At 43.7% G+C, this 21,992-nt stretch overlaps 1 protein-coding gene across 1 annotated transcript in view; it reads left to right on the top strand.

Annotated features, from left to right (window-relative positions):
- The window catches only part of cacna1g (calcium channel, voltage-dependent, T type, alpha 1G subunit), a 1,015,897-nt gene that overhangs the window by 661,887 nt on the left and 332,018 nt on the right, over positions 1–21,992 (top strand). The window contains exon 3 of the mRNA XM_078570777.1: positions 1,023–1,156. Within this exon, the coding sequence (XP_078426903.1) occupies positions 1,023–1,156 (134 nt within the window). The remainder of the gene's footprint in view (positions 1–1,022; positions 1,157–21,992) is intronic.

Raw genomic sequence — 21,992 nt, 5'->3', positions numbered from 1 at the left:
TTAAAATGAGCGGCTAGTTTCTTATTTCTCTTTTTGGCCGGTGCAGACACAATGGGCCGAATGGCCTATTTCTGCACCGTAACCTATAGAACCTGGTTCATGGCAGGTGGGGTCTTGTCATGTGGGCGGCATGACAAGCAAACTCATGCAGGTTGCTTGAGGGCTCCCGGTGGGGGAGGTCCCTCATTCAAATGCAGGATTGCGGAACCCGGCATTGCTGAGAGCCACCCCCTGTCCCTACGACTCACCCTCACCCAGCCACATCCCTCAACTGTGGCTTGGGCTCCAGCGACGATAACAGGTGGGTGTTGTACCACTGCAGCCTCCCCCTTCCCTGAGGCCTGCTGCTCAGTAGAGTGAACGGCAGATCGTGGAGGGCAGGACTTCCTCCCCAGGGTCCTTGATCTGGCCATCGTCCAGTTAAGTGCCTGAGTGACACTTGATATGGCAGGCCTTCCTTATAAGTGGCAACGCAGGGTTCTTGCCAACTATCCAGCAAGTAGGCAAGATCCCTGTCGCCTTGATTAAATATCACCCAAAGTTAGGATGCAGATCAGCCATGATCTAACTGAATTGTGGAGAAGTCTCGAGGGTAGAATGACCTACCGCTGTTCCTATCTTCCTGCTGTGCTACACTCCGGCATGCCAATGTTTCATTAGATATTCAGGAGCTTGTGCAATAAAAGGATCTAAATCACTTTTTAGTGTGGCTACACTTTGTTATGAGCAAGTTGCTCACTAGACAAAAGGTGCTGTGCCTTTAATGTTTAACTCAGGGCTCAGAGAAACCCTAAGCGGAGATGAGTCTAATTCCCAGCTGAACAGCTAACAGTGGCACCATCACCTAACACTGTAAATAACTTTCCTCTCTGTGGGATTTTTTTGGTTGCCCTCTTGACAGGTTCTCTGAGATCCAGTCCCAAAATTGTCAATTCTTTCATAGCGGATGACAGCAACAGCCTAACACTTCTGCTCAGGCTCCACTCGAGTATAACATACTGACCAGTTATTCTGTCTTTCAGGGTTTTGATGATTTCATCTTTGCATTCTTCGCAGTGGAGATGATTGCCAAGATGATTGCGTTGGGCATCTTTGGCCCAAAATGTTACCTCGGTGACACATGGAACCGTCTCGATTTTTTCATTGTTATTGCCGGGTAAGTTCTCTGAGCTGTGTGTGTCTTGTCTGTTGCCTCTTTGTCCATTGAGTGTACTATAGAATGGATTAGAGAATGGAGGATGCAGGGAAGTGCACACTGTTGAAATTCAGCCTTTTTTCAGGATCCAGATTTCTTTGTCAGTGTTATATGCTCTGGTTAAGTCTCCCATTCTCATTTTATTGCCTCACTGTTGCATGAAAACACACCTTTATCACAAATTCATCAGGTTTGATTGCTGAAGCTGTGACTGCCCCAGATATTGATAAGCTTGCATGACAGTCCGATCCACTCCCAAGTCATCTCTCTGAAAGTCTTTGCTTCTGCTCCCACCTCAATTGTCAATGTTCAATCAATTGCCATACCACTAGACAACTGTAAAAGGCACAAAGATTGCAGACCATGTTAAGTGCAAGAGCATACTGATTAACATAAAGGTTAGCCCCTTTTGAAACTCAAATGATTCTTCAAACTTTATTAGCTCAGCACCTGAAACACACTTCCTTGTGTGTGTTTGTCTTTCTTAAAGAGCTAAATCTGTCCAAGGCAGGTGATTAACTTAACTAACGTTGCTCTCCCCTCTTTCACCCGATGTCTTCCTTCAGATGTATTTTATTGGTTGTCAAGTACTTTGGAATGTCATGAAAGGTGCCATAAAAATGCAAGTTCTTTCTTTCTATCTTTCTATCTTTTTCTGTTTCAGTATAAGGCTTCAGCCAGAGGGTTTTAGGAAAACTGTGTTCTCAATAGTAAACTGAGGATTATTCTGCACAAATTTAATTGATTTGCCTTACGTAGAAATCTTGCTATAAGATAAATAAGGAAATAGTCTCTCTGTCCACTGGGCCTCCTCTTATCTACCCTTGCTGAGACTCCACTCCCCTGGAAGCTCCCACACTTCTCCCTATGGGGTTTTCTGGTCATCTGCACTCCTATTCCCACTCTGTTCCTCTCTCAATATTTGGCTGCCCTTACTTACTCTCTGCTCCCACTCCCACTTCACATGCCGAAAATCCAGCACTTGCTTGGTTTTTTATCTCACCCAAGAAAATAAACAACACTCTCTGATTTTTCTTGAGATACTAATAGTATTGCTTTACGCAGCTGTTTATCCCTGGATAAAAAGCACCAGGTGTCACATCACTCATATCTGTAAACTTCCATTTATTAAAGAGCTGCCATTGGTTTCAGCAGTAGATTGAGCTGAGGTACTTACCAGCCATGATCGAATAGATTTAGGATCAGGCTCAAGTGGCTGCATGGCCTACTCCTGTTCCCATCTTCCTATGTTAAGTGCACAGCCCGTGCAGTGCACATTTTTAGCTGGCGTGTGACTTTAGTGGATGATTTATTTCCATTGTCCTCCAGCCATTTTCTGGCATTAGAGATAACATAATATTTTAGTCACTTCATTACTGATGGAATTGTGATGGAGTCTGAGCCCGAAGCCCCAAGCATTCTGCTCACGGCTGAAACCCTTCACTTTTTTAATTCAAATCTGTATGGAGTGGTTTGCAGCTACAAAGTGGGGGAAATGCTTATCAGTTATAGATTCCTCAAGCCCCTTCCCCATCAACATTTTGCCAACTATAAACCTACGATACCTCATAAGACTTCATCCTTGTACCACAGAGAGCGGCAAGAGTTGAATGAATGCCTATGACACATACTCCAATGAACTGCAAATGTCAGTTTCTAAGTGAAGGATATCTTCAAAACCTTTTCAAAAACCTTTGTTTCTTGCACCTTCTAATATTTTCTCCCTCAGCTTTCTGCACTTCTGAATTCTTGCTTTTTGGAGAGAAAGATGGAGAAATCAGCACGGCACATTTAATCGCTTCCATCACTGGATAGGGAATAGCGTTTAACAATAGGAGAGATGGGCAAGGTGGAAAATCTGGAGGTTGGCTGTGGAAATGGTGATATAGCTAAAGTTGGAAGTCACTATTTAGATCAGGTTGCAGGGTGCCTAGAAGAAAGGTAAAGCATTGTTCCTGCAGCTTGTGATGGACTTCAATGGAACAGTATATGAGCTCAATGCCAGAGAGGGATTGGGAGGGGAAGGGAGCCATGAGTGGTTCGGTGTCACACTTGTGCACAGAATGAAGTTGTTTAATAATAGCGCTACCTAATTTGCCTCTGGTTTCCCCATTATAGAGGAGACCACCCCAAAGGCAATGAATACAGTAGACCAGATAAGATATATTGCTGCCTTGCATGGCAGCGTTGCTTGGGGCTCTGGATAACTGCGTAGGAGAAGGTGAATAGACTGGTGTAGCATTTCTGCATTTGTACAGGAAGGTAACAGAGGAAGAGAAAACTTAAGTAGGGGTGAGTGATTCAGGGCGTCACAGAGAGAATGGTCACTCCAGAAAATAGAGAGGAGGCGAGTGGAAGATATGTTTGATAGTGCAATCATGTCACTCTTGAGGCAAATGGCAGAAGATGACCAGGGACTGGTGAGATTGAAGGAGACGACCAGCAGAATTCTGTCACAGTTGTGAGGGCAAGTAGATGGGGTCAAGGTTGAAGAATGGGAAATGCGATAGACCTAACCAAGGTCCCTGCTGACTATAACAGAGTGGGAATCCTCAGCTGAAGGAAAAGGAGGACATTTTAGAAGTTCCGGTTCAAAAGGTAGAGTCATCAAAGTAGGTTAAATGGAGACAGAAAAACTGGGAGAACAGGATAGAGTCTACAAGATGTGGAATAGGAGTGTGGGGGTTAGAGATAGAAATAGTGAGAGAGATGCCCACAATATCTCAATCCATATTCACACACTTGTCTTTCCATGCACCACAAAGGAACAATGTAGTATAATGCATTGAAACCAATTTTTGTGCATTGAGAACCAAAGCAAAGTAGCACTGAAAAAAGAGCATTGCTTATGACCATCACCTACACATAGCATCTACCTCCCACCTCAATGCCAAGCTCATATATCTGTACTTCCTGATGAGTTACGAATCTATCCGTATCCTTTGATAATAATGCATGAACAGAGTCACCATTTGCCCTACGTGGACACAACCTGCTCCACAAGTGCATAACTGAACATGAAGCAGTTAACTTCTTAAATAGCATTTAGTTTGAGGCTTCCTTACCTCACAATCACACTCTGTCCTTTTCTGGCAGAGAGTGCCTCTGTTAATCCACCTGTTGATTCCTTTCTTTATATTAAAAACTTGGATCATGTCCCAGTTTCTCTATTTTCCAACAAGAACAGATGTTGTTGCCTAATTACATTTAAGCACTGAAAAAAATGTTCATTTTCCTAAGGCTTCCCTACAAGTGATTTACAACTGAGGTTCCATGTGCCTCTTATTTTTAATAATACTCCTGCTCTTATGTTCCTATCTTCCTAATAATAGCAGGCTTGTTATGGGATTTATTCCCCCCTATTGGAAGTAGTAGAAATAGAAGGAAATGCTTTAAAATGAAATGGGCCAGTTGTCCCTACTGGGTCTCTGCCAGTGTTGATGCTCCACACAAGCCTCCTCGCCCCCAAGTTCACCTAACCCTATCAGTCTATCCTTCTATTCCTTTCTCCCTCATGTACTTATCTAGCTTCCCCTTAAAGGCATCTGTGCTATTCGGTACAGCTACATCATGGGATAACAAGCTCCACATTCTCACTGTGAATTCCCCATTGCATTTAATAGTGACTATCTTATATTTATAGCCACTAGTTTTGGACTTGCCTCAATTGAAAAGATCTTCCCTGCATCTACATGTCAAACCCTCTCATTATTAGAATGACTTCTATTAAGCAACCACTCAGCCTTCTCTTTTCTAGAAAAAAAGAGTCCCAGCTGTTCAGTCTTTCCTAATAGTTATAACCTCTCCGTTCTGGTATCATCTTTGCAAATTCTTTTTGCACTTTCTCCAGACAATTAACAAAGATTGCCATTAAACAGTCATGCAATGATCTGATCTCATCATCACTTCTGCTGCCTTGCACTCATTTTTATAATGGCCCAGATCTACTGAGGAGGAGCACTCATTGTTGGGTTGCTACTCCGCTCGAACATTTCTCCGACTCGACACTGCTCCACATTTCTCTTGCAACCTTCCGAGCCCGACTTTCCCAGAAATGCGGAGAGCAGCATTTCCTCGGAGAGCTCCATTGCAGTGAGTCGGGTGGGGTGAGGTGGGGGTGGGGGGGGTGGCGGGGGAGACAGGACACGCCCTGTTTTTACAGCACCAGCTGCCTTATGGTAAATTTAAAGATCCAGTTTGAATGTTAGTGAATAGGTGAATGGGTGAGTGGATGAATGAATTAAAGGGTAAGGTGGTAGGGTGGGTAGGTGAGTGAGTTAAGTGGGTAAGTAGGTAGGGGCTAGGGGGGGTGAGGTGGCGAGTGGATGAGGTGGCACTCCTGTGGTTACCAAGATGTTAGGTTAGGTTTTAATCTGTCTAACATTTCCTGGGTAAATATTCAGGTAACTGCTGAGGAACTGTCTGAAGTTTTTGACTCTAACTGAAAATCGGAGGTATTTGCGGAGGGTACCAGGGAGCAGGGGAATTGCCCATCGGAGGTTGAAACTTCCTGGGCAATTCCCACATAGGTCAGCACATCAGGACTTGCACAGAGTCCTGGCACACTTCTCAGTCAAATGTAGGATCTCCAACGATCCAAAGACCAGAAGATTTGAGCCAATAAGTTCTTCAGCAGGGATTTCATTTTCCAAAGAAACAAAGTACTTTTTAAGCAGATTGTGTTAAAACAAGAATGCGTGGTTTGAGATGAGCAGATTAAGAACATTCGCATGCATGCGATGAAAAAGCATTTGAGCATGAGGAGAGTCAGTGAACACTGCACTAGGATATAGTCTAATCCACAAGGGCCTCCAGCAAACAAAGAGCTTTCATCTGCCTGTGTGTGGTTAGTGAATGTGGGTTTTCATGGTACAGTCTAATGCTAGCTTTTCCAGGAATCCCTCGTCCCCTTCAAATCTCTCCTCCAGAAGACAGTATCTCAATAAAGCAGAAAGGCAAAACGGAGAATAGATTAATTTAAAAGGGTCTGGCATCTCTTCTTATTTGGGAATGTTTGTGGTATTAATTGATGCATTAATATAAATGAGTTCAAGAGATAAAATAATTGTCTTTTTTGTGAGAAAGAGGAGACTGATGGATATGGTAAAGAGATAGAGTAGAACATAAGAATTGGTGGGTAATAAACAACCAAGGTCCATCTAGTTCACCTTCTGCCATCTTGGTAGTGGCATGATACAATGATAGTGGAGCTTCTTTTTTATTCCTTCACAGGACATGCATCACTGCCAAGGACAGCATTTATTGCCCATCCCTAATTTATCTTGAGCTGAGTGGTTTTCTGGGCTGTTTCAGAGAACAGTTAGTTAACAGTCAACCATATTGCTGTGGGTCTGGAGTCGCATGTAGGCCAGACCCTGTAAGGACAGCAGATTTCCTTCCCTAAAGGGCATTTGTGAACCAGATGGGTTTTTAACAACAATCAATGATAATGATAGATTCATGGTTACCATTATTGAGGCTAGCTTTCAATTCCACACTTTATGAACTGAATTTAAATTCCACCAACTACAATGGTGGGATTTGAACCAATGTACCCAGGGCTTTAGTCTGGGCCTCTGGATTACTGGTCTAGTGACACTACCATTACGCCACCATCTCCCCATCAAATAGTTGTTGACTAATTATTGCAATCAATCTATATCAATTAATCCACAATAGACCTAAACATGATACAAGAAAAACCTCAGTGGTGGAGAGCTTTTGGAGCAATGGCTGAGTTTTACGCTCCCCCACCAGCAGGTTTGCAGGTGAACACAAAACAAAAAATAAAAAATACCTGGAAAAACTCAGCCGGTCTGGCAGCATTGGCAGAGAAGAGTACAGTTGACGTTTCGAGTCCTCATGACCCTTCAACAGAACTAAGTAAAAATAGGAGAGGGGTGAAATATAAGCTGGTTCAGGTGAGGCAGGCCTGGAAAATTCCCCCGGTGGCCTTTCAGCCACCCACCCACCCTTGCTCCAATTGAGACTCTTAAGTGCAATTAATGACCACTTAAGAGACTTTCCTGCCTGGCCTCAATTTTAAGGCTTTTGGGAGGAGTTCAGGAGCTGAGTGGAACCCAGCAAGTCACCCTGCTCAGACCTCATTTGGGAAGGGGGATTGCCTCTTTCAACGTCCTTCTTTCCACATTGGTAACCCCCCCACCCACACAACGTCTGTCCATTATGGGTGCTCCCTCCTCGCCCAGCCTCTCTATCAAGACCTCCACCCCCCTCTGGCCTTATCACCCCTCCCCGCCATGAGACCACCTGCACGTACCTGGTCCTGGTCTCAGGGACTTAGAATCTGGGGACTGCTTGTAGTCCCAGCCCTGGCTACTGCACTACTGCCGCTGCTGAGATTACTGAGCTGCTGGCCAATCCAAATGACCAACAGCTTTTTGAGATGGGGCTTCCTCCCACGTGTGGGGCGTAAGTCCTGTCTCCAGCCAATGACTGCAAAACAGGCAGTATCAGTGGGGATGTGTTCCCTGCTGACTCTTCAGGTGGTGGGGTGGGAAAATCCCACCATCTGAAAATCCTGCCCTATGTGTTGTACTCCAGAAAGCCAATTAAAGGATAGAACTGGACCCAATATTTACACACTTTTATAAGCATTTATTTACAGAGCTACACATTCATAACCCTACAACCACAGTTTCAGTCTGTCTCTACTTATAAGCTTTTGAATGTAACAAGTAAACTCTTTTGTTAATTTGTCCCAATTAAAGGGGACAAATTAACAAAAGAGCAAATCGACAAATTAAAGGGGCAGCCCCTTAAAGGGGAACGTCACCAAAAGACAACACCACAAAGGAAGCTTACAAAGGTTAAACCAAAATGTGATTGTGGGGATCAACAATGCACCCCAGTCTCCATGGTGCCCATGGGTCATGGAAGGCCTCTAATGTGCCAGCGGACACCACATGCTCCCTGTTCAGGGACACCCAGCCACGGGAGAGGGGCAGGCAGTGAGGCCGGATGACCCCCTCGGTCATCCACTGCCTGGGCCTGTTGATGGCCAACTTGGCCAGGCCCAGGAGCAGGTTCATGAGGAGGTCCTCCTCCCTCGCCGCCCCTCCTCCCTCCCCGCCCCTCTCCGCCTGGGTGCCCATAAATCAGGAGCGTGGGGCTGAAGTGCAACCAAAAATTAATTAATTATCTGGAAAATGTCAATCTCATTTGCAGTTGATGCAGTGAAAAAGGAGTGTCTTTATTGGGCCTCAACAGATCCTTCTGCAAAAAATTCTTATTTTCTATTGCTGTCCATGTATTTGTCTATTTTTGAAGTTATTTTCTCCCACTCCTTAGGTCTTTATTCTCCCTGTCCATAGGATGGACACTTTCCTGACCCCTGGCAGTAAAAGATCACTGAGAAAGTGGCTCATTGAAACTCTCAAAAAAGAGGAACAGCCAAAAAACAGCTGGTCCTTCAAGCTTGTCTCATGATGCTGGGGCATCAGAACTAGGCACTTCTAGACATACAGCACGCACACCAATAAACCAGCAGCACATTCCAGAGGTTAACTGCTATCTGGGAAAATATTCACTGTTTAATTTCCTGCTCCTTTCTGTGTAAAAGCATTAACCTCCGTTTATCACTCCCCCCACAAAGGTCCAGAGCATTGTGCAGGGAAATCACCCGCATTGTTCACTTTGTCTCACCCATGGGATTAGGTACCTGCTGGGCTGGGGCGGGGAGTGTGGGGGAGGAGCAGTGAGGGAGATGGTGGTGGGAGCTCAGAAATGCGATGCTCCGGCTACCATGAGTGTGAGGCAGCCCTGACAGATTAGGTGGCCCGTCAATTTTGCATGGGAGATGGTGGTGCAGTGATAATGTCACTGGGCTAGCAATCCAGCGATCCAGGCTAATGATATGGGCTCAAATCCCACCACAATAGCTGATAGAATTTAAATTCAGCCTCAATCTGGAATTGAAAACTAGCCATTAGCAATGGTGACCAAGACACTATCATCAATTGGTGCAAAAACCCATCTGGTTCACTAATGCCCTTTAGGGAAGGAAATCTACTGTCCTTACCTGGTCTGGCCTACATGTCACTCCAGACCCACAGCAATGTGGTTGACTGTTAACTGTCCTCTGAAATGGCCTAATAAGCCACGCAGTTCAGGGGCAATTAGGGATGGGCAACAAATGCTGACTTTGCCAATGACACCCACATCCCATGAAAGAATAAATAACAAAGATGTTGAGATGTAAAGCAGTGAACATCATTTGTGCCTTTATGTCTGAATTGCACAATGCTGGTTGTCTGAACTCTTTTGTGGATATTCAGGAAAAAGATTCAGGCATTTGAAACACCTACATATTGTTTCAGTTAAGGATCATTTAAAGAAACTGAATTGAACTTTTGTGACAGTAGCTATGTGCTAAAAAGTAATATTTTCCTCCCTTTACCTTGATGGTTTTGAAATATTTCTATAGTAGGACAGATAAAAAGTCCTGTTGTTCCTTTCAAGAAATAATTGTTCAGCACCTTCAATGCCCAGGGTGTCGAGTTGAGCAGTCAGGATACCATGTGTTCTGGCGTTATCCAGCTCTGACATCATTTTAATAGGAGACTGAATGTTTGTATTTCGTGAATGTTTCCCCTTTTCAAAGCCTTCTCATCACCTGCTTTTTATTAAATACAACTCCTGCCATCCAGAATGTATTGCTTTGAGCTTGGATTTTGACAAGGCAAGGTTTTCTAACTTAATCAAATTCCATTGTGTTCTCTTGGCAGAGCCAAGCTAACACCATTCGTTTTTCATTTAATTTTCTCCATGTCTCAGCCCTTGCCATCTTTACATGGTTTAACAATCTCATCCGACCCCATCGAACTCGGTCTTTATGAAACGAATCCCGAGCGAAATCGCAGGCCCCCCTTTGTTTTAAGGTATGCCACAGAACTGATGTAAATCTTGAAAAGTGTCACGCGATGTATGACTGAATTTATTGTCTGACCAGGCAGTGTAACCTAACCTTTCAAAGAGCTCTAATATGAAGATTTCTTATAGGGCAATGAAGGAAAGTCTACTTTCTCTGCTTCGGGAGTCAGTGATGAGGACTTATCAACTTCAAATTCTCACTGTGCTCTCGAGATTTATGAGATTTTCTTTTATGAAGCAAGTTGGTAGATCATAGAATGTTACACTGCAGGAAAAGTTGACCATTGTACGTTTTAAAGGCAAGGGTGGGGGTAAATAGTTGAATTGAAGGAATATACAAGGCTGTAAGGAGAGAGTAGGGCAGGTGGATTAGTTTTGGTTGCCCAAGCACAGAGCTGGCACAGACACAATGGGCCAAATGACCTTTTCCTTGCTGTAAGCCTCCATGATGCTATTAACCTATTGAGAGTCAGGCTTTGTACTCAGAAGATTGTTTTCCCTTTGTGAAATTTTATAGAAGATGAAAAGATGGTCTAACTGTGCTGTTTAAAGATGATTAAATGAGTGATTATTAGATAGAGAGAAAATGTTCTGGGAGTACAGAAGAAGGGGGAATAACCTCAAATCAGATCTAGGACTTGTGTTTTCATTCATTCACAGGATGTGAACATCGCTGGCAAGGTCATCTTTTATTTTCCATCTTTAAATGCCCTTGAGAAGGTGATGGTGAGCCACCTTCACAAGCACTGCAGTCCATGTGGTGTAGGTATACCAGCAGTGCTATTAGGGAGGGAGTTCCAGGGTTTTGACCCAACAACAATAGAGGAACAGTGATATATTTCTAAGTCAGGATAATGTGTGACTTTGAGGGAACTTGTAGTTGGTAGTGTTCCATTGCATCTGATGCCCTTCTCCTTGTGGGTGGTTGAGGGCACAAGTTTGGGAGCTGCTTGGTGGGTTGCACTGCATCTTGTAGGTGGTACGCACTGCTGCCACTGTGCATCAGTGGTGAAGGGAATGAAATTTTAAGGTAGTAGATGGGGTGCCAATCAAGCAGGCTGTTTTGGCCTGCGTGGTATCAAGCGAGTGTTGTTGGATTTATCTAGGCAAGTGGAGAATATTCATCACACTCGTAACTTGTGTTTTGTAGATAGTGGATAGGTTTTGGGGAGACAGCAGGTGAATCACTCGCTACTGAATTCCCAGCCTCTGACCTGCTCTTACAGCTACAGTATTTGTACGGCTGGTCCGGTAGCAGGTCAACGCTGACCACCAGCTGTTTCTGGTGGGGCATTCGATATTGATAATGCTATTGAATGTCAAGGAGAGTTAATTAGACTGCCTCTTGTTGGAGATGGCCTGGTGATTGTGTGGTGCAAATGTTAATTAGTCACTTATAAGCTGACTGTTGTCCAAGTCTTACTGCATGCGGGCAAGAACTGCTTCAGTATCTGAGGTGTTACGAATGGAATTGAACATTATGTAGTCCCAGCGAACATCCCAACTTCTGACCTTAAGATGGGGCAAGGTCATTGGTGAAGCAGCTGAAGATGTGTAAGTCTTGCAGCAATGTCTTGGATGATTGGCCTCCAACAAACACAACCATCTTCCTTTGAGCTGAGCATGACCCCAGCCTGTGGAAAGTTTTTCCCAAATCCCCATTGGCTTCAATTTTGGCTTCAGGCTACTTGACACCACACACTTGGTCAAATGCTGCCTTGATGTCAAGGGCAGTGACTCCCACCTCACCTCTGCAATTGGACAAAGAGGGGTTGAGCCAAACCCAACTTGTTGGAACACACATTGAGCATCGGTGAGCAGGTCATTGGTGAGTAGGTGTAACTTGGCAGCAGTGTCAACAATACCTCAAAAACTCTGTGATATCAATCCAATGTTAAAATCTAACATTTAACTAAACCTGCTGAATTCCATTTAAAACATGATAATCCCATGGCCCTACCAATACTCCCGATAAAATACTTAGCCCTGAAGCCATCAGTCACTTTGATAAACATAGATTTATTCCTCTACTATTAAAATCTTGCTCATATTCAGTTTACAATTTTTGATGGGGGTTTATTTCACATATGTCGCTCCTGTGATAGTTCAAAATTCATGTAATCTGCAGTACTCTAATACAAGAGCCCTTTCAGATGCTCCTCACAGATGATATCAACACTGACCCTAGACATGCGATAATTGGGCTGTGGAAAATATATTTTCAAATTCTAAAATTTGGCATGAATTGTACCAGGTTGGTAAAGCAGATTATAATGCTGGATTGAGAAACCACTGAGTTAGTGAACCGCATTGTGGGCATAATTTCAAACTCCCCCCTAAACAGGATAGGCTGTGGCCTGGTGAGATATAAAATTTGTCAAAATCTCAAATCCAACCCCAACCCATCTCCAACACGCCCAGTTTAATGGAGGCAGGCAGGAGCTGACTGTGAACTCACTCCCAAGAGTGGGGGTTACTTAGTTAAACATTGCAATAAAGATGGGAACCTCACATTTAACCAGTCTAGCAGGTTTAACCCTGCCTGTCCAGGTTTCCCAAAAAACACAGCAACTCAAAGAGAGTTGATTGAAGAATTTAAATCCTCCTTGACATTAGTTTGAAAACGGCACTACACCCGAACTTTTTATTATTATCATCAATTCCTGTCGCTTGTTTTTCTGATTTCTGACCTTTTTTTTGATTATTCCATGCCCTTTTAAAATATATATAGTTTAATACTACAAAATGGGAAACCTCATTTTCATCTAAGCGTTACTTAAGAGATCCTCTATAAGTGGTTCCTGAAACAGGAAGATTGACACCAGATTGACTTGTGTTTCATGAGCTTTGCAGTTAGTGGCAGGTAGGGTGGTTGGCAGAGGGTGAAACAGGTCATAAATTTTCTCTCAATACTGATGAATCTCATGGAGACATGCCTTAGGCAAGAGGATGATCCATTTATGAGGCTTCCTTCAGAAGTAATCACCAGGAAATTCCCAAATGATCGAAAGCGCAAAATGCTTTATGCCTCATAGAATTTCCATATGCTTGAGATATACGCCCAGTGAGTCCATAAGCCCACTGAAGTATTAAACGTGCTGCCTGCAGAAATTTGAAATGGGCTACCTGTAATGATTTACCTCGTGTCATTTTTAAAATCAATTCCCTGTCAGATTTGTCAAATTCACATGTAGTTTCGCATAAATCCTTCAAAAATGGACACAGCACCCAGCACACACAAAAAAAAATAACTAATTTATGACATTGAGCTTTTTGTTGCAAAATTGTTTACCTTGAATGTCTTCCTGAGGGAAAACACATCACATCAAAGCCTTGCTCTTGTCTCTCCTTGCCAACTAAAGAGGAAATGACAATTATGGGACTCAGTGCATCATCACAGGGAAAGTGTCGAATTAACTCCAAGTAGTGTAGCTTAGCTCTTGATTAAAGGGGCACTGATTGCATCTTTATAGTCTTTCCATGCTCAGGGAATGAGCAGTGATGGTGCACCATTCCCTATCGTTAGCACCCCCTTTAGCATGTTCACTTAACATCAGTGTCTTGCTTGGAGCATGTCATTTTCTAATAATAAATGTGCTTCTAGGACCATAAGACGTGGGGGCCATTTGGAGGCCATTTGGCCCATCGAGTCTGCTCTGCCATTCAGTGAGATCATGGCTGATCTGATCATCTTCAATTCCACTTTTTTGCCTTTTCCCCATAACCCTTGATTCCCTTACTGATTAAAAATCTGTCTATCTCAGCCTTGAATATACTTAGCGGCCCAGCCTCTACAGCCCTCTGTGGTAAAGAATTCCACAGATTGACTACCCTCTGAGAAGAAATTCCTCCTCATCTCTGTTTTAAATGGGTGACCCCATACTCGGAGATTATGCCCTCTGGTCCTAGACTTTCCCACAAGGGGAAACAACCTCTCAGCATCTACCCTGTCAAGTCCCCTAAGAATCTTATATGTTTCAATAAGTTTGTCTCTCATTCTTCTAAACGCCAAAGAGTACAGGCCTAACCTATTTAACCTCTCCTCATAAGAAAATCCATAATAATTAAAAATACCTCAAAACCTCAGTGATATCAATCAAATGTTATTATGGAGTTACGGACATATAATAAAATTATGGAGTTTCCCCACTTCTAACCATTGGTTTCACCTTGTTTCCTGACAGTTGTATCACGACAGTTGTATCACCAGCCTTGGCCCAGTGGGTAATGCTGTTGCCTCTGAGTCAGGAGGTTGTGTGTTTGTCTTCCCTAGTTTCCAGGGAGGACAAAATCTAGGCTGACACTCCAGTGCAGCACCAAGGGAGTGGCTGAGGCAACACTGCCATTCTCAGTAACCCCCACTTCCATTCTGGCGTTTGATACAGATGGGATATCTTTGGTAAGTTTTTCTCGAGCTATAGTTTAGATTAAAATTCAGACTCTGACTTAGAATTTTAAAACTGCAAGCTTGTCAGCCCTCGGGGAGCTAGTTTAACAGACACTGCCTGACTGTAGCAGTTGTCTGTCAATCAACTCAAATTGGTTGCCTGAATAGGTGTTAATTACTGTAGCAGGAAACTGATTTAGCAGTTGCAACTTGGGTGTGATTCCTTATTCCTCTATAATAGTCGATAGGTTTACCTACCGCACAGAGTAAGGGAAACACAGTGTGAGACGAGGCTTTAGTGTCATTAAATGAGTGTTCCTCTTTGTCTCCAAGCGAGGTGAGTTGCTGTTACTACAGCTGTGTAAATTAATAACTAGTTGACTAATTAAATAAAGTTTGACAGACATGGCAGGGATGATGGCGTGCTGTGACTGCAACATGTGGGAATCTGTAGAATGCATTGCAGTCCCAGACAATGATATCTGCAGTAAGTGTCTACAGCTTGAATAGCTTCGACTCAGGGCTGCTGAGCTGGAGTCTGAATTGCAGACATTGCAGAGCATCAGGGAGGATGAGAGTCACCTGGACACTTTGTTCCAGGAGGCAGTCACACCCCTTAGGCTAGGTAGAACTTTAGAGTTGGCCAATGAGTCGGGTGCATAGTATGGTGATCTAGCAGATAGTTATGGAGGAGCCTCAGTCCTTGACTTTTACCAACAGATACATGGTGCTTGCTACCCATGTGGATGAGGAGAAGGATTGCAGGGGGGATGAGCAAACTGACCGTGGCACCATGGTGCAGGATGCCATTCAAGTGGTGGTCGTGAAAAGGAATGTGGTAGTGATAGGGGACAGTATAATCAGGGGGATAGATAGTGTTCTCTGCAGCCACAACCAGCAGCTCTGAAGGTTGTGTGGCTTGTCTTGCTAGGATTAAAGACATCTCCTTGTGGCTGGAGATGAACTTGGAGCAGGAGGGGGAGAATCGAGGTGTCATGGCCCATGAAGAAATCAACGACATAGGTAGAATGAGGAATGATGCTCTACTGAGAGAAGTTGAGGAGTTGGAGTCCAAATTAAAATGCAACATTAATGGTAATCATCCCTAGATTGTTACCCCAGCCAGCTGTCAATTGGCACAGGGCCAAGCAGATTAGAGAATTAAATGTGCAGCTCAAAGAGTGGTGTGGGAATAAGAGGTTTTGGTTCATGGGGCACTAGCACCAGTACTCAGCGGAGAGTGAACTGTTTCATTAGGAGGGGATCCGCTTAAAGCAGGCTGGGATCAGTGTGAATTGTCAAACAGAGGCTGTGTATAGGGCTTCAAACTAATATCGCAGAATCACAGAATTTTAGCAGCACAGAAGGAGGCCATTCAGCCCATAATGTCTGCACTGGCTCTCCAAATGAGCATTATAACCTAGTGCCATTGCCCTGCCTTTTCCCCATACCCCTGCACATTGTTCCTATTCAAATAATCATCTAATGCGCTCTTGAATGCCTCGATTGAACCTGCCTCCACCACACTCCCAGGCAGTGTGAAAAAGTTTTTTCTCACGTCCCATTTGCTCCTTTTGCAAATCACTTTAAATCTGTGCCCTCTCATTCTCGATCCTTTTACGAACGGGAACAGCTTCTCCCTATCTACTCTGTCCAGCCCCCTCATGATTTTGAACATGTCTAACCCTAACCCCTATTCTCCCCCAGGAGAACAGTCCCAGCCTATCCAACCTATCTTCATATCTGAAGTTTCTCATTCCTGGAACCATTCTTGTAAACCTCTTCTGCACTCTCTCCAATGTGTTCACATCCTTCCTATAGTGTGGCACACTGAACTGTACACAATAATCCAGCTGAGGTCTAACGAGTGTCTTATATAAATTCAGCATAACCTCCTTGCTCTTGTATTCTATACCCTCATTAATAAAGCCCAGGCTACTATATGCTTTATTAACTGCTCTCTCCACCTGTCCTACCACCATCAATGGTCTGTGCACATAGACACCCAGGTCTTTCTGCTCCTGCACCTCCTTCAAAATTTCACCACTTATTTTATATTGTCTGTCTATGTTCTTCCTACCAAAATGTATCACCTCACACTTCTCCGCATTGAACTTCATCTGCCACCTGTCTGCCCACTCCACCAACTTGTCTATGTCCTTCTGAAGTTCTACACCATCCTCCTCACGGCTTACAACACTCCCAAGTTTCGTATCATCCGCAAACTTTGAAATTGTCCCCTGCGCACCAAGATCTAGATCATTAATATATGTCAGGAAACACAAGAAGTGGGAGAAGCGTTCAGGTGAAGGGAGAATTAAAAATCCAAAGAGAAAAGTTGAGGCATCAGAACAACGTAGCGATGCAGGTAAAGACGGACAGAGTGGGACCAGGAAAGGACAGGGAGTTTAACAGTACTTATTCATCAGCGAGTAAGGTCCATCCACTGAGAACTTGGGATCATAATACAATTGACTTCCATGTTAAGTTTGAAAGTTTGCTTCAATCGCAAACCAGAATCTTAAACTCAAAGTCATACATAGGTATGAGGGGAGAACTGGCTAAGGTTGAATGTATAAATTGACTGAAAGCTATGACCATAAATAAACAGTGTGAAACATTTGAACAGGCAATTCAAAACATTCAACAACAACACATTCCATTGTAAAAACAAATAATCAGTAAGAAAAGCCCATTTGTGGTTTACTCAGGAAGTTAATGATAGTCTTTGATTAAAAGAAGATGCTTACATTGTTGGAAAGAATAGTAGCAAATCTGAGGATTGAGAGTGTTTTAGAAATCAGCAAAGGGCCACCAAAAATTGATAAACGTGGCAAAAATTGATTGAGAGCAAACTAGCCAGGAATATAAAATCAGATCGTAAGAGCTTTTACAAGTTCATAAAAAGAGAGTAGCCACTGGTACCTTGGAAGCAGAGACAGGAAGAATTATTATGGGGAATGAGGAAATGGCAGAGAAGTTGAACAAGTATTATATGCCTGTCACACCGCCCCCCACCCCTGACCACCCAACACCCCACCCCCCGACCCGACCCGACCCGACTTCACCACCTGACTCCCCCCGACTCCTCTGACCCAACCTGACCCGCCCCATCCACACTATCCACACTATCACCCTACCCACCTACCACCCTACCCACCTACCACCCTACCCACCTGTCACCCTACCCGTCTACCACCCTACCCACCTACCACCCTACCCACCTACCACCCTACCCACCTACCACCCTACCCATCTACCACTCTACCCCCATACCCACCTACATGTTCACCCATTCACTCAGGCACTCATACACTAACACACTGAAAAGCTGTTTAAATGTCTCAAAGCTTTTCAGTGTGTTAGTGAACATTTACCGGAATATGGCAGCTAGTGCTGTAAAAAGGGGGCGTGGCTTGTCTTCCCCCAACAAGCCAGTGCTACAAGGAGGCAGTTAGTTTGAAGATATGCTCTGCATTGCCGAAGAAGCCTGGATCAGAAGTCCCCGCCAGAAATGTAAAGCTTCAGCATGGCACAGCAAAGGAGGAGTGGGGCGGCAATCCAATTCAGGCCAATATCAGCAGAGAAAAAGTACTGGAGACACTAAGGGACTAAAATTTAATGAATGCCCAGGACCTGATGGTCTACATCCCAGGCTTCTAAATTAAATAGCTGCAAAGTTGGTCAATGCGATGGCTGTAATGTTCCAAAATCCCCTAGATCCTGGAATGGTCCCAGCAAATTGGAAGTTAGCAAATGTAACACTATTGTTAAAGAAACGAGAAAGAGAGAAAATAGGGAGCTATAGGCCAGTTAGCCTGAATCAGTGGTCGGGAAAACACTGAATCTATTATTAAAGAAGTCTTAGCAATGCACTTAGAAAATCATAGTAAAATCAGATAAAGTCAACATGGTTTTATGAACGGGAAATCGTGTTTGACAAATTTATGATAAATTTTTTTGACTAGTAGGGTAAATAAAGGGGAACCAATAGATGTAGTATACTTGGATTTCCAAAAGGCATTCAATAGGTACCACACAAAAGGTTAATTGGCAAAGTAAGAGTTAGGAGTAATATATTAGCATGGATAGGGGATTGGTTAATAGACAAGAAGCAAAGAGGAGGGATAAATATGGTATTTTCAAATTGGCAGGCTATAAGTTATGGAGTGCCACAAGGATCAATGCTGGGGATTCAGCTATTTGCAATCTATATTAATGAATTAGATGACAAGACAAAGAGTAATGCATCTAAGTTTACTGGTGATACAAAGCTAGGTGATAATGTCTGTTGAGGAGGACACAGAGAGGCTGCAAAGAGATATAGACAGGTTAAGTGAGTGGGCAACAGGATGGGAGATGGTGTATAATGTGGAGAAGTGAAAAGTTAATCACTTTGGTCGTAAGAATAGAGAAGCAGAATATTTTTTAAAAGGTGAGAAACTTAATGTTCAGAGAGACTTTGGTGTACTAATACAAGGAACTCAGAATGTTAACATGCAAGTACAACAAGCAACTAGAAAGGAAATTAGTGTGTTAGCTTTTATTGCAAGAAAATTGGAGTACAAGAAAAATAATTCTTGCTACAGTTGTAGAGGGCTTTGGTGAGACCACACCTGGAGCACTGTGTGCAGTTTTGTTCTCCATATTTATGGAAGGGTACACTTGTATTGAAGGCAGTACAGCGGAAGGTCACTAGATTGGTTCCTAGGATGAGAGGGATGTCCTATGATGAGAGGCTGAGTAAATTAGGCCTATAGTCTCTGGTGCTTAGAAGAATGAGAGGTGATCTCATTGAAACATACAAGATTCTGAAGGGGCTTGACAGGATAGAAACTGAAAGGTTGCTTCTGCTGGCTGGAGAATCTTGAACACTGGACACAGTCTCAGGATAAGGTGACAGTCATTTAGGACTGAGATGAGGAGAAAGTTCTTCAAAGGACTGTGAATCTTTGGAATTCCCTACCCCAGAGGATTGTGGATGCTCCATTGTTGACTGTGTTTAAGGCTGAGATAGAGAGGTTTTTGGTCTTTCAGAGAATCAAAGGGATAAGGGGAATGGGCGGGAAAATGAAATTGAAGCCAAGATCAGCCATGATTGCATTGAGCAGTCTCAATGGGCTGTCTGATCTACTCCTGTTCCTAGCTCTTGTGTTCTTGTGGAACATTATTGACACAACCCAGGCCCAGCAGTCATTTTCTTTCACTCCACTTCCCCCATTTCAGTGCTTTTCAATCCCTGTACCCTTCCCCATCAACACTACCAAAACACATGAGCTAGTACACAATATCACATAATTTGAAGCTAAGATTATTCATATGGTCATTTGGTAGTACAGAACTTCAGTATGCTGAAGAAAGAGACATGTTGTTGAAGCTTTTCATCTTGCATTGATCAGGACAGACCCACAAGAATGTCAATTGTAAGTTCCCTCTACTATTGGTATTCTTGTGAATCTGTCCTGATGAGTGCAAGATGAAAAGCTTTGACAGAATGTCTCTTTTTTCAGCAATACTAAGATAATTCCTAAGGACCCCACCTATTCAATGACCATGACTTAGTAGCCCTGATAATATAATACACTGGACACAGCGGAAGAGAGTATTTTCTGACTCACTATGTGTGAGTAACACCACTGGAGGCAGGATTTTTCGCTGAGCGGGCAGGAGCGAGCCCGACTCGCTCGAGCGTAAAATGATGTCGGGTGAGCATCGCACACTGAAGCAATATTTCGGTCAGTGGGCAGGCGCAGGAGTCAGCAGTGCGCCCACTGACAATTAAAAGGCCTGTTAAGTTCATTGAAGATTTAATTAAATGTTATTTTTCGCTGCCCATCTAACCTTACGGTTAGGGGGCAGACAAAAAGGTCAAGTGGTCTTTGCGCTTTTTAGGAAACCTCATCCACAGGTGGGATGAGGTTTCCAACATCAGCCATCTAGCCAACTGAGCCAACCGCACCCACCCCACGCCTCCAAGGAGTTTGAGTTGCTGTGGCAACTTTTACATGCATGTTATAGCCTGGAGCTATAGACGGTGATGGTAGAGGCTCCAATTTCTTTCCACCACATGGCTGACCAGGAATCTCTCCCACTCTTACCGCCTGCTACTGGCGTATGTTGGAAAGATTTACAAGTTGCTACTCAACTTGGTTGGCCGTGTTATGAACACACCTTCCTTGGCCATCAAGTCGTGGAGCGGGACTTAAACCCAGAGCTTCTGGTTCAGAGGCAGGGATGCTACCCACTGTGCCCCAAGACTTCCCCCAACAGGTAATTTAAAGGGCTAAATTATAAGGACAGGTTGCATAGTCTAGGCTTGCATTCCCTCAAGTATGGGACATTAAGGGGTGATCTAATCAAGGTGTTTAAGCTGATTAAAGGATCTGACAGCATAGATGGAGAGAAACTATTTCCTGTGGTGGGGGAGCGCAGATCAAAATGGGCATAACCTTAAAATTAGACCTAGGCTGTGCAGGGATGATGTCAGGAAGTACTTCTTCACACATAGAATAGTGGAAAACAAAAACAAAAATACCTGGAAAAACTCAGCAGGTCTGGCAGCATTCGTGGAAAGGAGCACAGTTAACGTTTCGAGTCCGCGTGGCTCTTCAACAGAACTAGTTCTGTTGAAGAGTCACGCGGACTCGAAACGTTAACTGTGCTCCTTTCCACGAATGCTGCCAGACCTGCTGAGTTTTTCCAGGTATTTTTGTTTTTGTTTTCGATTTCCAGCATCCGCAGTTTTTTGCTTTTATCTTAGAATAGTGGAAGTCTTGAATTCGCTCCCCAAAAAGCTGTTGAGGCTGAGGTTTGATTGAAAATGTCACTGCGCTGACTGATAGATCTTTTATTAAGCAAGAGTATTAAGGGTTGCAGAAGCAAAGAATGTAAATTGAGTTAAGGTACAAATCAGCCGTGATTTAATTAAATGGTGAAGCAAGCTCAATGTGCTGAAAGGCCACCTCCTGTTCCTACATTCCTCTGTTCCTTCTCAATATCAGGGAACTCAGCCTGTCTGAAAATTTCCCTGTGCCGCAAGATTCCTCCAGGAATAAAATCGCTTTTTAACTAAATACAGCATGATGCAAATGGCTGATTTAATACAGCTGTGCTCCCCTCTCTCATGGAACACAATCTGTTAGCAAATAAAACCCAGCACCTGGAGCAATGGCAGAGCCTTCTGTCTGAGCCTCTCTATCAAGCTCAGGATTGAGAACGTGGTACCCAGAGTAGATTGATGCCCGGACCTCCTCACAGGTGCCGTGCTACTTAACACGCAAGCCTGCCTGAGAAGCCCTTAAGTTCAGCGAACTTGACTGCCTTCCCATGACTCTTGCCAGACTATGCCTGCTCACTCTTTCCCTGGTCTCACTACTGTTTTCGTGTATGGGATTTTGCTTTTTGCATCTGGACTTCATCAAAAGCAATCGATTTTGACAGAACACAACCAGATTTGAAAACAAACTCAAGCAACATGAAGAAAAGTACCCAGAGCAGTCACGGACGAAGGTGATGTTA

The sequence above is a fragment of the Cetorhinus maximus genome, chromosome 24, assembly GCF_964194155.1.
Source record: "Cetorhinus maximus chromosome 24, sCetMax3.hap1.1, whole genome shotgun sequence".
Taxonomy (NCBI): Eukaryota; Metazoa; Chordata; class Chondrichthyes; order Lamniformes; family Cetorhinidae; genus Cetorhinus; species Cetorhinus maximus.
The sequence above is the reverse complement of the archived record's forward strand: the minus strand, read 5'-3'. Positions and strand labels throughout refer to the sequence as shown.